The 14,909-nt window shown below is 32.8% G+C and overlaps 1 protein-coding gene across 1 annotated transcript in view; it reads right to left on the minus strand.

The window, feature by feature from the left end:
- The window catches only part of LOC145303640 (ER degradation-enhancing alpha-mannosidase-like protein 1), a 125,821-nt gene that overhangs the window by 13,113 nt on the left and 97,799 nt on the right, over window positions 1-14,909 (minus strand). Inside the window, exons 6-9 of the mRNA XM_080145200.1 lie at window positions 13,308-13,399; window positions 6,175-6,257; window positions 4,188-4,308; window positions 74-318 (exon numbers count right to left, since the gene is read on the minus strand). Of these exons, the coding sequence (XP_080001326.1) occupies window positions 74-318; window positions 4,188-4,308; window positions 6,175-6,257; window positions 13,308-13,399 (541 nt within the window). The remainder of the gene's footprint in view (window positions 1-73; window positions 319-4,187; window positions 4,309-6,174; window positions 6,258-13,307; window positions 13,400-14,909) is intronic.

Below are 14,909 nucleotides of genomic sequence, written 5' to 3' on the forward strand. Positions count from 1 at the left end.
AAAAAAAAAAAAAAAAAAAAAGAATGAGAAACTCTACAAAAGGTGTTGTAAGTTTGTGTTTTGTTTTACTTACTTGGCCTTGGTGTGCATATTCAGGCTGTGAATAATTTCTTTGCCAACATGGAGGTAGAAAGGGTTTTTAGTTGCTTGGTACAGAAAGTATGTGGACTCCACTAATTCGGGCCGGAGTGGGTAGAAGTGCAGATCTGCAGCTTTAAACTGCCAATTGAATCGCTCGGGAAGAACTCCATACTTTTTCCAAATTGCATGGAAGAAAGCATGTGTACAAATTGCTTCTTCAACGTCTCCATTCAAAACCTGTTTGAATGAAATTTTTATTTTAGCAGAGGAGAAAACCTTAAGAGAAAAGCAGTAAAGAAATGTGAAAAAAAAAAAAAATCCTATTCAAAAAAGAAACAATTATAAAATTATATCAAAGTGTATTTTAGTTTCATCATGAAGCCATTTTAATCTTAATAGTTAAAATAAAAATCTTAAATTGCTGATTAAGTCATTTCTGATTTGAAAATTCTTATAAAATTCTTACATATTGAAAGATTAGAATGTAATACTTTAATTATATGGAAAAATGCGCGCATGAAAAGTAATATTCTTAAGATTTTATTAAACCTGGAAAAGTAAAGGACAAGAAATTCAACCTGGAAAAGTAAAGAACAAGATATTCTAATAAAGTAAAAAATAAGAATTTTTTAGACTTAAAATATTGCAGCTAAAAATAAAATTTGAATATTGATAAATATTTTATTTATTATTTGCATATGTTGTTGTTTATTGTTGAGTTAGAAAGGGTGTCAGTCGCTGGATTGAACTTATTTCCCCCCTATTATTTGCATATATTTATGTAGTGAAAATTGTTTGAATAAAATTAATTCATTAGTTAATTAGTTAGTAGATGGAATTAATAATTTTATGAATTACATAAAAATTAATAATTTTATTATATCATAATTAGGATCATTTAATTCTTTCTAACTCAACAATAAACAACAACATATGCAAATAATAAATAAAATATTTATCAATATTCAAATTTTATTTTTAGCTGCAATATTTTAAGTCTAAAAAATTCTTATTTTTTACTTTACTAGAATATCTTGTTCTTTACTTTTCCAGGTTGAATTTCTTGTCCTTTACTTTTCCAGGTTTAATAAAATCTTAAGAATATTACTTTTCATGCGCGCATTTTTCCATATAATCCATGATTTTTCCAGGCATTGCTATTGTATTAATATATAAATTGATAATATTTATTAATGATTGTCAAAAAAAATTAGCTCTCAAACACACATTTATGCAATATTTATCATTCAATCACAGTAGTTCCGAGCCAGGGTCTCTACCGAGACTGCAGTTCATGAATTCGTGATCTGTATAGAGAGTAAACTAACAAAAAAGAAGATGGCACTCGGTGTCTTTTTAGATATCGTTGGAGCTTTTGACAACATACCCTTCAGTAGTATGTTCAAGTCGCTACGAGAACTCAATGTGCCACCAGTACTCATCCGATGGATTGAGTATATGGTGAGGCACAGAACAGTTCAAGTAGAACTACTGAGGGCAACTGTTAAAAGGGAAGTAGTTAAATGAAACCCCCAAAGTGGGATTTTATCACCTTTACTATGGAACTGTATGCTGAATCCTCTTTTAAAGGAGTTTAAAAATAGGAATATTTATGCCCAGGCTGCTGCTGATGACATCGCAGTGCTGGTCGCGGGTTCAAAAGCATCATTGGTCAGACGCATTGCTAAAATGGGACTACATTTTTCATCAAATGTGATAACGAAAAATTTGAGTTCATTTAAAGAATATGTATATCATAGAATTCACTAATATTTTTAATGGATAAATTCACCATTTTTTGCTATAAAATCATAAGGAGAGTTAAAAAAAAATTAGTTATTAAAAAAAAAAAAGTTCGTTTTTTTAATTATAAAAAAAAAACGATACACGGGATTGAACCTAAAATCTTTCCACCAACCCCCGGTACTCTAACCGTTACGCTAACATGTCATATTGGCAAAATCGCAGTAAAAAATATTTATATACAAAAAAAGTTATGCAAAATAAAAAAAAGCGTTAGTCACTTATGTACTTACTCTCCTGTTTGTGAACCCACATATTTTGTTGTAACGTTTTTTCTACTGAACCAATTTTCGAAATTTTTTTTTCAAAATGTAGCTAATGAGGTGTTCTATCCAACTTTATAACCTGTTTGAAATTTGGTTTCGAACGGAATTAGTGGTGGGGGTTTGAATGTGTCTCGATTCATTCAATTTTGGACTTAAGTATATATTCAACCACTACCGTGGTTGAATGATAAACAGATTAAAAGCATATTACATTAACAAAATTAGCTATAATTTTATAACAATTTTGTTCAGTTAATTATCAAACGATATTGTAATTGAATTTAACTTTTAAATTCCTATTAAGAATTAACTTAGTAAAAAAAAGGGCATAGCTTAAAAAAAAAGCTGTATGTTATTAATTATTTAACAATAAGAGAAAAAGGTCAATTTAAATAAAAGAGAAATAATATTGTACAATATATCTTTGTTATTGGCACTCGTATAAGTATACATTTTGCTTATTGACACTTTCTATACAAATAAGTCCTATCTATGCATGAAAGAGGTGGCTGCATCTGCCACAGGGAATAGTAGGAGGGTTTACAAGTTGTTTCAGCTTTTCTTTTGGGCACTTTTCGTTTCTTCTTTTTGTTTTCTGTTGTTTTCAAAGATTTTAGTGTTTTCATATATTTTTCTTCTTCAGCTCTCCCTATTGGCTGCATTTACTTCAGTTATTTGTGTCAATTTTGCTTGACTTAAGAGTAGACTTGAGCTAGTCTTTAAAGCGACATTTTGATGCACCACAGGGCCTGGTTCCAATGGCAAGTTCTGAGTAAAGAGCTTGCATGAGTAGGCAGTTGTCAGGTATTCGGACAAGGTGTCTGGCTTAATGTAGAGGGTGTCTTGCTATTTACAATATATAATAGACTAGAAAAAAGATGAGGCAATATGTCTCATTTCCTTATAAAGTGCTAAGAAATAAGTACTCAACAGCTTTAAAAAAAAAAAAAAAATCAGGTGAGGATAAAATATAATGCTTAATACATCAAAATCAACCAGATAGTTTCCCAATAAGAGGAACTCTTCACACTGGTGGCTGGAGCTCCTATAAGAAAACTTATGAGATTAATTATATGCAATTGTAACTTTTGAATTAATCTCATAATTATATGAGATTGCTCAATAGAGATGATAGTGGCAAAATTCTATGTAAATGAGTGAGAGTTAGTACCCTTTGCTTAGCCGGTACCAATCCATGAAAGTGACTTTAAGTTCCCACAGCTTTTTCTGGTACTAATTGAGAAAAACTTTCAACCTCGACAGTACTTTTTGAAATGATCAGCATGCTGTCGGCAGTGGAATATTTTATGCCTGCGCGAACAGCAGAGGAAAAAAAAAAACAAGTAAGCACATAAATTTTCTTTAATCTGAATTAAAATTATTATTGGTTTGTTTAGAAATGCTTATAGATGCATATTTGTTTATTTTTAGTTTTCATGTTGAACTAAAGAATATCTTGCATTTATATTTTGCACCAAGCATGTGCATTCAAATAAATATTCAACCAATTTTCGGCCTTCCCAGTGATAATAATATCGGTCACACCAAGAATACAGAATTTTCCAAACAAGATACTCATGAGCCTATTTTTTCCAAATTAGCCCACTCAATTTTTTTGTGTGTGAATATTTATCATGTGTACATAATTGCCTGCTTCCTCACATGGCCAAAGTTAAACACACTGTTAGTTTTTAATGTGAAGAAAATCCAGTTCCAAAAAGGGGATATTCTGGATGAGAGCATAAATACCTGTATAGTTCTTTTCGCACTTCCTTGTGAATGAAGGAGCTTTAGGTGAAACCAATAAACCCATCCTTTCTATTAAAGAGGTAATGTCTAAGAAAAAAGTTTCTATGAAACCAAACAGATGCTACACTTTGCTCCCCAGTGTAAAATCAGAATGTGTAATTTGATTTAATATAGATTCACTCTTTCATTGAAAATATATATGACATAATTTAAAAAAAAACAAAAAAACAAATTCCGAATTGTATAAATATAGACGGATATATAGACATAATTTAGCTATAAATGTACCTGAACAGCTGACCATGCTGCCTGAAGAGCATCAACCCAGTTGTTGACAGTATCACCTGTTCGCATGTTAACATTAACGTACAATGGAGGATGTCCAAGACCTTTATTACAATGAAGTCTCCTGGCAAATAGAAGAACAGAAAAAGGATTTTGCACTTAGTTAAAATATAGCGAGCAATTAATTTTAAATCTGTTTTCTTATACTTATAATATTAATTAAATAATAACAAGCTTAAAAGATATACTCCATCTCAGTTGGTTTATGTGGAGTGGGGAGGGGGTCTAGTTCAACATATACAACGAAAAATCCTCCACTCTATAATAAAGAGAAAAGTGTATTTGTAAATAATTTGCAAATCTGTCCCAGTCTCACAAGGTCTACTCATGAATAAAGGGATTGGTTTGGTTGATTGTTTTACGACTTTTCGAGTTATTTAATGCTGAATCCAGTAATTTTGGAAAAGGTTTTATGCTTTAAATTGTTTATATATTCAAATATTTATCCATGATGTTTGGTTTGGTCATTTTGTTTCATGGGATATCAACTCTTTTTTGAATTACTTAAAGTTTAATCTAGTCAATTTTGTACAAGCTTCAATTTTTTTATATCGTATCTTTAAATATTTATCCATGGTGTTTGGTTTCATTCTTTTATAGAAGGATATTTTTTTTTTTTTGTTTTGTTTGGACACAGCTGCTATACTAAGGATATTGAGAAACTCCAAGAAAAGAACGGAAGAAGTTTCAACAGCCCGTGTGCTGGACCCCCACCCCTGATAAAAAAAAATAAATCAAAACTTTTTTTTCAATCAAAATAGCAGCAAGTGTCCGTGCAACTGCAAAAAATTAAAAAAAAAAAAAAAAGCTAGCCGCAGTAGGCAGGCTTCAACCTGAAATGTGAAAGAGGTAAAGAAGGGGAGGGGGGTAAACCCTAACGTTCACAATGACTTATGATCCTTCAAAATAATGTTTTTTAAAACATGCTTTCATTTTACTAGACTTGCGAAAGTCTCAATGCAAAAAGTGACCCCTTCTTGCAAGAAACAGTCCAGTTGACCACCACAGAATTAATCTTTTTTTCTAATTTTAAGATATGCGTCCGAAAGATTGGTGTTTCAGATGGTACTGGTTTCAACCTGATCTGATGCGGCTGATGAAAGTTTTTAGTGGACATACAAACAAACACACAAACCAACGTTTGAGATGTATATTATACACTAGTAAGGGTACCTGGCATTGCCTGGCTGGAGAGAGCTGGTATACTAAGAATATTGAGCAACACCCAGCCCTAAAACAAAACAAAAACGCGGATTCCATGAACAAAGCTTCTTCCTTAGAACTGCACGCCTGTGGAACTCTGTACCGTCTGCCTGCTTCCCACCAGACTACAACTTGGATGTCTTCAAGTCCAATGTTAACAAATTCCTAATGAACCGCCCCCTTAAGTAAACACTTCATCAAATCTCCACATTAACGTAATGTACTTGCAATAACCCTTATCCCTGAGTGGCTTCCGGGCCTTGATAAGTGATGATCACTGTGTAAAAAAAAAAACAGGAAAAAAAAAATTTTCTTCAATCAAATTAGCAGCGAGTGCCCTTGTGACTGCAAAAAAAGGAAAAAAATAAAAATTAGCCGCAGTAGGTAGGATCGAAACTGTAATGCTAAAGAGGAAAAGGAGGTGAAAAAAAGCCAACATGCTAGCTGTCATGGCCACATTGACTTATGATGTCATGACAGGTTGAAATAACGTTTTTAAAACGTACATTTAGATTGCTATGTGTATGACTTGCAAACATCTTGACGCAAAAAGTGACCCCCCACCCCACCCCCTGGAAAAATCGGTCCAGTTCACCCAGACAGAATGAACCTTTTTGACCAATTTTTACATATTTCTTGTGCGAGAGATTGATCTTTGTATGTGTTGTTTTTGAAATTGTTACATTCAAATATAAGGAATGCCATCAGAAGAGTTTGTTTTACTTACCCTCTACGCATATGATACTTAATAGTTTCATAGGATTCATTAAATCTTTTTAAATCTTCTGTACCACCAAACATTATAAAAGACTGTAAACAAAAGAAAACACATTCATTAAAATAATAAAACAGACTTGCTCACTTATATTTTGTTTATTAAAATAAAAAATTGCAATTACTTTTTTTATAAAAAAACATATTTGCAAAGAAATAAAAAAATATCAAAATATAGTATGTATTAAACTCTTGCTTCCTTACTTTTGCTGTAATTCTAGGAACAAGTTTTTTTTTCTTGTACCTTCATTTTGATTTAGTGCTGAGTAAAACACTGATTAACTTCATTATTTTAATTTGTCATGACTAGTAATAAAAAAAAAAATGTGGTCTGTCTTTGCCATCGTTTAATTTTGTATTACAAATATATATATTCTTGGAAGCAGGAAGCATTAATCCCACCTTACACAAATGAGCAGTTAATATTGTTGGTGCTGAATTCCTGAAACTGATATTAATAATCTATATATCTACAAAAGTGAAAATACCTGTGTGTGTGTCTACCAAATAACTGTCAATTTTCAGTCTAGCGACTCGAGATTTGACAAATATAGGTTACTTGAACATGGATCAAATTTTTTAATTCGAATAGAGCCCCAAAAAAAATAAATGTTAAGGGGTCAAAATTCAAGTCAAAGTTAAAAAATAAATTTGACCTTTGCAGTCTCTACCAAATTACTCAGTCAATTTCTGGTCTAAACATTTGAAATTTTGCATAAAAGGTATTCAGAGATAGGGCAAGTAATCAGTTGGGTTCGAAAATTTGAGCTGCCAAAGAGTCAAAGTTCAAAAGATTTGACCTTTGCGGTGTCTAGCAAACTACTCAGCCAATTTTAGGTCTAAATATTTGAAATTTATACATAACGGATATCCAAACATGCAGTAAGCATTTTCACCCGGTTTGGGGGCGAAAATTTGGATGCCAAAAGGTCGCAGTTGAAAGAGTTGACCTTTGCAAATTTTACTAAATTCCTCAAACAATTTGAAGTCTAAGCACTTTAAATTTTAGATGTAGGTAACTTAGACATAGGTAAAACTTTTTATTTTGATTTAAGACCCAAAAATAAATGTTAAGGGGTTAATATTGGGGCCAAAGTTTAAAAACATACCTCTGTAGTCTCTACCAAATTATTTAGACAATTTTTGGTCTACACATTTGCAATTTTACATAAAAGGGTAGTCACACATAGGGCAAGTTATGAACAGTACAAAGGGTTCAAGCGAAACTGAGCAGAAATGCAAGTAGTAAATAAGGTTGGTGTTGAGAGTAATAATAAATTAATCTCTATATAAATAAAATGAACTCATTTTTTCCCGTCTGATTTTGACATTAATAGGATTAAAAATCAAGATATTTCATGCAAATATAATATGCACAAACGGCAGAACAATATCTGAGGTGTGTTATAGGCTTATTATTTCTCAAATTCCTCGATAATCTTAGATTTCTATACTTTTTCTGCTGAGAAGTCACGGCCAAAATCGGTTAAGATCAATGGAAGTGGTAAAATATTTTCTCTCTAATAAATTTCTCCTCCCCCTGCCACCACTTAACACCGTTTGGGGATCGTTCACAAGGAACAGTTGAGAAGAGAACACCGGTTTGGCTTCGTAGTTCTTTCATGTGAAGTTATTTAAAATCACTAAACTAAGCTGCAGTGCTCTGTGGCGTAGTGGTTAGCGTGCTGGACAATTCACATTATATTTTCACGTTCGCGCCGACCTACCGTAGTCGTTTTTTTTTTTTTTTTTCCCAACAACTGGAATGGACTTTTCTTGGTGGCCGAACTGTTAACGTTGCAGATGTTTTTGTTTTTTTTTCACACTTTATTTTCCTACTTTTACTCATGACTCCGGGTTTGATCCTTCCTACTTACCTACCGTAACATTTTTTTAAAACTCCCCCCCCCCATCCCCGGAAACAAACACTCGGGCAACGCCGGGTACCCCCGCTAGTAGTAAATAATTTTGGGTTTGAGATTAATAGTGAATTAATAGCAAATAATTTGGGGTTTGAGATTAATAGTGAATTAATAGCAAATAATTTGGGGTTTGAGATTAATAGTGAATTAATAGCAAATAATTTGGGGTTTGAGATTAATAGTGAATTAATCTATATATCTATAAAAGTGAAATTGTCTCTGTGTGTGCATATGGGTGTACATTTCTCTAGCAAACTACTCTGTCAATTTTCAGTTTACAGACTCGAGATTCGACATAAGGGGTATTGAAAATCTTTAATCGGTTTTCGGCCAGAAATTTGGCTGTTAAGTGGTAAAAGTTCAACGATTTGAGCTTTGAAAACTCTACCAAACTCCTCCGCCAATTTTGGGTCTAAACATTTGAAACTTTAGATATAGGTAACCTGGACATAAGTACAAACTTTATATATGTATATGTGCGCATATAAAGTTATTAACAGTACATACGGCCCGAGCAAAGCCGGGCTGCACTGCTAGTATATCATAATTTTGTTTATTTCAATTTACTACACATATATCTATACTTGTTACAAGGAAAGGGTCCCCTTTTCTTGCAAGTAAGAGAAACTTTAGATAAGTGGAAAATGAGATAGGATAGACCGAGATTCGAACCTTGTAAGCAAGGTTCAGGATAGATTCAGAAAATGGAATGTTAGGATATCGCATTGTTCAATTTCATATAAAATAGTTTAGATATGTTTGTAAAAAGAATTTAATTGTTCAATTTTTTTATGAAAACTGAATTAAAATAAGGTCAGCTAGAAAATAATGAACAATGCAATTTAAATATGTTGAAAAATAGGTTAGGGAAAAAATAGGTTAGTGAGAATTCTTTGTTGTAGAAGTGTGTTTGGAGACCGTGTCAGCCATGCGAGTTCCCCATGTGAATGGGTCACGTTTAGAACCATGCATATTGACGTCATAGCAAAAATGAATTCTCAATATAGGAGCTGGTTTCAGGCGAGTCAGGAGGCAGTTGAGTCCAGATCGAACGGTCAGCAGGGTTTGTTGAAAAGAGCTGATATAATCAAAGGAGGGTCCCTTTAGAATTGAAGGGAGAATGTTTTAAACATGTAGAAACGACATTGAATTGGTCGATGTGATAATAAAGAAGTTATCATGTTTTTGTAAAACTGTGTCGTGTCGTCTTTCTACAACAAAGGTAATGTGAAACATCCTTAATATGAACTTGTCTCCCTCATTGTTATTAATGAACTTTGTATAAACCCCATCCTAAGTAATGTGTCTCTCCATCATAAGTAATGATTCTTCCCCTCCTGTGTTAAAAGAACTGATCACCCTCTACTCGCTATGTTAAGAAACACTCCAGAACTGTATAAATGTATCTTCCCCTCATCAATATGAATGTCCCTATCCTATCACTTAATATGAAACACCCAGTTATACAAACTCCTATAAATTTTTTTTTTTTTTTTGTGTATTGATATTCATATTAAAAACCTTTTTTCTATTTATTTAAAAAGAAAATACAACTTTCTTATATGAAAGTAAATCGTAAGCTAAATGTTTTGGTTTGGATTCTCGGTGGTGGCACACAAGTTATTTTTTTTGTTTTTAACTTTTTAAATCATTACTATATATTGGGTCCAATATAATATAATAATAAATATGAAATCTGCATTAATCAAAATATCATATTTAAGTAGCAATGCCTGGCAGCCTGCTAGTATATATATATATATATATATATATATATATATATATCGTGTGTGTGTAATAAATATATATATATATATATATATTTCTGTAGAAATATATTTTCTTATTCTATATCAATCCTTATATAAGAAGCTCAATGTGATTACAGAGCAATATATAGAATAAATGACAAAAAGTTATATTCCAAAATTCATGATGTTGACCTTTATTCCTTTAATTCAGTTGACTTATACAATTCTTGACAGTATCTGTTTCGTAGCGCAAAATCAATCACTTAATTATTATATCAATCAGTGAATCTATCATGCCATTAACTCATCAGAAGAAATAGCAACAATCAATCCGTCAAAAGGAATTGAAATGTGATTTGACATGGTACAAATCCGAAAATTGGAAGAGAAGCTGCAGTTACCTTTATGGCATAATGGAAAAATATAAAAGTAAATATCACAGGTTTTAATTTTAAAACCATTTGTATAACCATACCAACCCCTGATGATTACCTGTCCCAGAACACAAATGTCCTGGGCTTCTTAATCTGGCTCTGTCAATTTTAGTATTGGTGATCACTGAGGATGTAAGCAAAAGTAATTTACAATTTGTATTTAAAGCAAGTAACACAGACACAAATATATACATGGTATAATCTTGACTCATTGAATATGGGTGTGTGTGTGTATAAATCTCAATCATCTGTGTTTGTATTTTCGCTAAAAACTTGTCATCTGCATCAAACAGACATGAACCTGGTATCGTTATCAAAAAATTAGAAAAAAAGTCAATTATTTTGTGTAGAAATGCTTTGTTTAAGGGGGGGGGTCAGGTAAAAATCTAGATTTTGATGCTGTTTGTTAATCACGCACGCACGAACAGTCGTTTCATTATAAAAAGCTAAATTTGCAGCGTGTTAACATCCATGTCATCGTGGTTCGATCAATAACGTTCGCTTACAAACTTTTTGCAAGTTCATGTCCAGCATGCGGCATTCTTTTTCATTTAATAACGTTTTCTCTCTCCTATCTTTTAAAATTCTCAACTTTCTTAAGCACACCCTCTATGCTGTATTTTTTTTTCTTTTAATAACACAATAAGATGACACCAAAATTTCGTTTTTTTAATTAAAAAAAAATTTTTTTTATATTTAACTGTATTTTATGACCAGGCAACGCCAGCTACCCCTCTGCTAGTATTATATAAGCAATAACTAATCTCTAGATTTAATATTTCATTTTGTTATATGCTTATTAGATTTACTCACTGCACACTGTTTGTAATAAACTAAATTTTGAGTAAAAATGATTTGTAGAAAGATGTTACTGACTGAAGGTAAAAATACTTTGAAAAAAAAAAAAAAAAAAAATGAAGTGGGATCATCAAAAAGACATAAAAAAAGGAAAAGTGCAGCACAAAAACTATAATGGAGGTTGTCCACAAATTATTGAGCAAAGATGAAAAATCCTCAGAGTATAAGTAAAATAATTTTTGATAAGTTGGTATCCTAAAAATATCAAAGACAACATGAAATTCTCGATCACCTACTGTTTATTCCAAGTTGAGTGAAACTAATTAATTGGAAGAAAATAAAATGGGCAGACATATATACAAAACTAGATTTTCAAGATGTTGGCTCAATGCAAGTGGAGTCAACAGGAAGGTGGAGAAGTTATGTTCTGGGCCGAAGTTGTTGGTGTTGAATCATACAGGGTGCCTAAAGGTCTAAAACTGATTTTAATTTTTAATTTCTCTGTTTTAACGTTAAAACACAATTCATTTTATTTCTGTTTGCTTTTCTCCAATAGAAAATGAATCATATTCGACAAAAAATAAAGTTGTGCTTTTGAATCAGTTTGATCTTCCTTTATTTGCAGAAAACAGCATTCTTCACATATTTTCTAACTCAAATATAGAAATATGATATTGTGATAATCAACAAATGCAAAACACTAATATTTTCAGTTTTTCTTGTTTTAAATAAACTTTTGATATTATATACACACAATTTTTTTCTATTTGCAAACACTTGGTTTGCACTGTAGTAATGATTGAAGTTCTTTGAACTTACTTCATTCAGTCATAACTGCTGCTCTTGCACCAAACCTTCCATCTTTATTTATAGAGTTATAAAATGTTTATAGATATCCAAAATGGATGCAAACTCCATAATATCACTGTAAACTTGGTATAGGGTCTTGCTTTCAATTGCTTCCTCAGACAAAAACACTAAAATGCAATAGAGATTTAAATCTGTACTGTATTGTGATATCTCTATGAAAGTATAAACGACCTCCCTGATAAAATTGTTTCGGAGATGGGTATATTTGCCGATGACACCACTCTCTATAACAGATATGAGGGGAAAACAAATGAACACATATCCAAGGAAATGGCAGAAACACTAGAGGATGACCTCCAATCCGTAGTGGAATGGGGACAAAAATGGTTGGTCACATTCAATGCTGCTAAGACTAAGCTTGTTTCCTTCAATAACTACAAGAAACCTTCTCTACCACCAATAGCAATGGCCAAGAACACATTACCTGAAAGTACTTCTTTTAAACTCCTCGGCCTAACGTTTACAGGGAATATGAACTGGAATAGATACATTGAGAGCATTGCCAGGGCTGCTGCGAGGAAGGTTGGCTCCCTCTACCGTGCTAGAAAACTACTTACGCCTGACAGTATCCTATACCTCTATAAGGCAACCATTCGCCCATGTATGGAGTACTGTTGTCACATCTGGGCTGGTGCATCTGCTTCTTGTCTCTCGCTCCTGGACAGGGTTCAAAAGAGAGTCGCCAACCTGATAGGTCCTGAACTGTCATCTAGGCTTCAGCCTCTGTCCCATCGACGAGATGTTGCATCCCTCTGCCTGTTCTACAAATACTTCAATGGTGAATGCTCTAATGAACTGCAAACACTTGTACCTCCCCGACGTAACTACCCCCGACAAACCTGACAAGCTACTAAGTCTCATCCCTCCCTTTACAGTAGAGATCCCTAGGTGCAAGAAAGCCTTTTACTCCAATAGTTTCTTCCCCAGAACTGCGGGTCTTTGGAACTCCCTTCCGGGATTCTGCTTTCCCAACTGCAACGATATGCAGAAGTTCAAGTGTAATGTCAACAAACATCTTTCTACTCATCTCCCTTCATAATGACCCCGCCAATTAAGTCCCTGATAGTAGCCCCCTGCTTCAAAGTGGCACTGTGCCTTGTTTGGGGTGAAAATTGAATTAAAAAAAAAAAAAAAGAAAGAAAGTTGTTTCACTTAATTTATAATTAAATAATCTTTTATTAGAAAAAGGAAAAAAAAATTGTGTATACTTTATGACGTTTTTTATCAAATGGAAACACGAAACTGACTGACAGAACCTTTCTAAAAAGGCATGGACGAATCTCAAAGCAAGTATAAATATATGTAACAAACCTTGAGCAAATATTCATAAAAGGAATCTAACCCGGCTCCAAGACCACTCATGATGCCAACCCATTCACCAGTCTGAATGTTGATTACATTACCTTAAGAGAAAAACAAAAATAAAATTATTAAAATCACAAGATGTGCTTCTTAAAAAAACACCTTTGTGTAAATATGAAGAACATTTGATCTAACATAATAAACAAGTTTTAATGAACTAATTATCAAGACATTTAAGCATTAATGATATTGTATATCACATTCTAAGTTGCATTCCGAACAATGTAAAATATAAGTTGATAATATAGAAACTAGATCTGGAAGTTGACTGGTCATGCTATTTGTTATCTTGTAAAATAATCATGCCAGCAACAAAGTGCGAAAGGAGACATTCTGCTAACAGTGAAAATGTCTAAGCTGAAGTTGTACGGCCATATAAACAGAGCTCGTCCAGATAATCCTGTATGGAACAGTGCAAGGGTAAATGTGATGATAGAGTAGACTCGTCAACATGGAGGAAAAAAAAGATGTAGCGTGTGCAAGTGTAACGTTGTACAGCTATTTTTTTTTTTTTTTAAAGGTGTTGTTACATTTTAACAGAACCAACATGTAGATTCTGTCGCAAGGAAACAGAAGAATGTAAAAAACTTGACTCACTTTCTTTATAAGAAAAGCCTGATACTACCAACAACATACTTTTTTTTAAATATTTAAACAGGGTAACGTCACAGGAACAAACAAAGGAAAGAAATAAAAATCTGACTTGGCACCTTTTTTAAATGCAAATGTAATACATTTATTTGTGGTTCTTCCAAAATAATGCATTTCATTATTTTGCAAAAGTCTTTTCGCACACATGTTCTTTTTAAAAAGTCTTTCTCCTTGCCAGCGCTTTCTCACCCACGACTTCACATGCTCATCTTGCCCGACACACAACTTCAACCACATGGTGTAATTTTCTCTCCTTTTCTTGTGACACAAGCTAGCGCACACTTGCTAATTTGCTTAGTACTTTAATTACTGCTGCTAATATTTTCGCTAGCCAGCTATCCTTTGGCTCATACGTGCTCTGTTACAACAGTTCATTTCTCTTTCTGACCATATGTGACTTTTCATCCCGGTTGTGATGTCACCCATGTTAAGAGATGCTTCTCTCGTCACGTCTTGCATCTCTTCAAACATCTGTATCCTTTTATCTCTGCTGTGACATCACTTTGTGCAGCCGGCTTGGTCATTTGCATATCTTTATGCAGCTGCTGCTGATGCTATCAGCGTCAACGGTTGTTGTTACAGAAGTTTCTGTTGTCATTTTTGCGAAAGGAAGTAAATCTTGATCAAAATATTCAATTGAACACTTGGATACATGCAAACAAATTGCTCTTGCTATGTGATGCAAGACTTAAAAAAACATTGATACTTTCAATCTTTATCAGCTCATTCATAGTCGTGTTTATGAGTGATTCAGGAAATATGTCTAGTCAGTTTTACTTATTGATTCTTGCATTAAATTTTGTTTATTCCATTATCCCAACAAATATTGTGCACCTTTATTATTTATAAACTGTTTTTGCTCTACTTTATTTCATTTTTGGTTTAATATATTTTTTTATT

This window comes from Euprymna scolopes, chromosome 19 (assembly GCF_053919585.1).
Source record: "Euprymna scolopes isolate OS-2025 chromosome 19, ASM5391958v1, whole genome shotgun sequence".
In the NCBI taxonomy this organism is placed as follows: Eukaryota; Metazoa; Mollusca; class Cephalopoda; order Sepiida; family Sepiolidae; genus Euprymna; species Euprymna scolopes.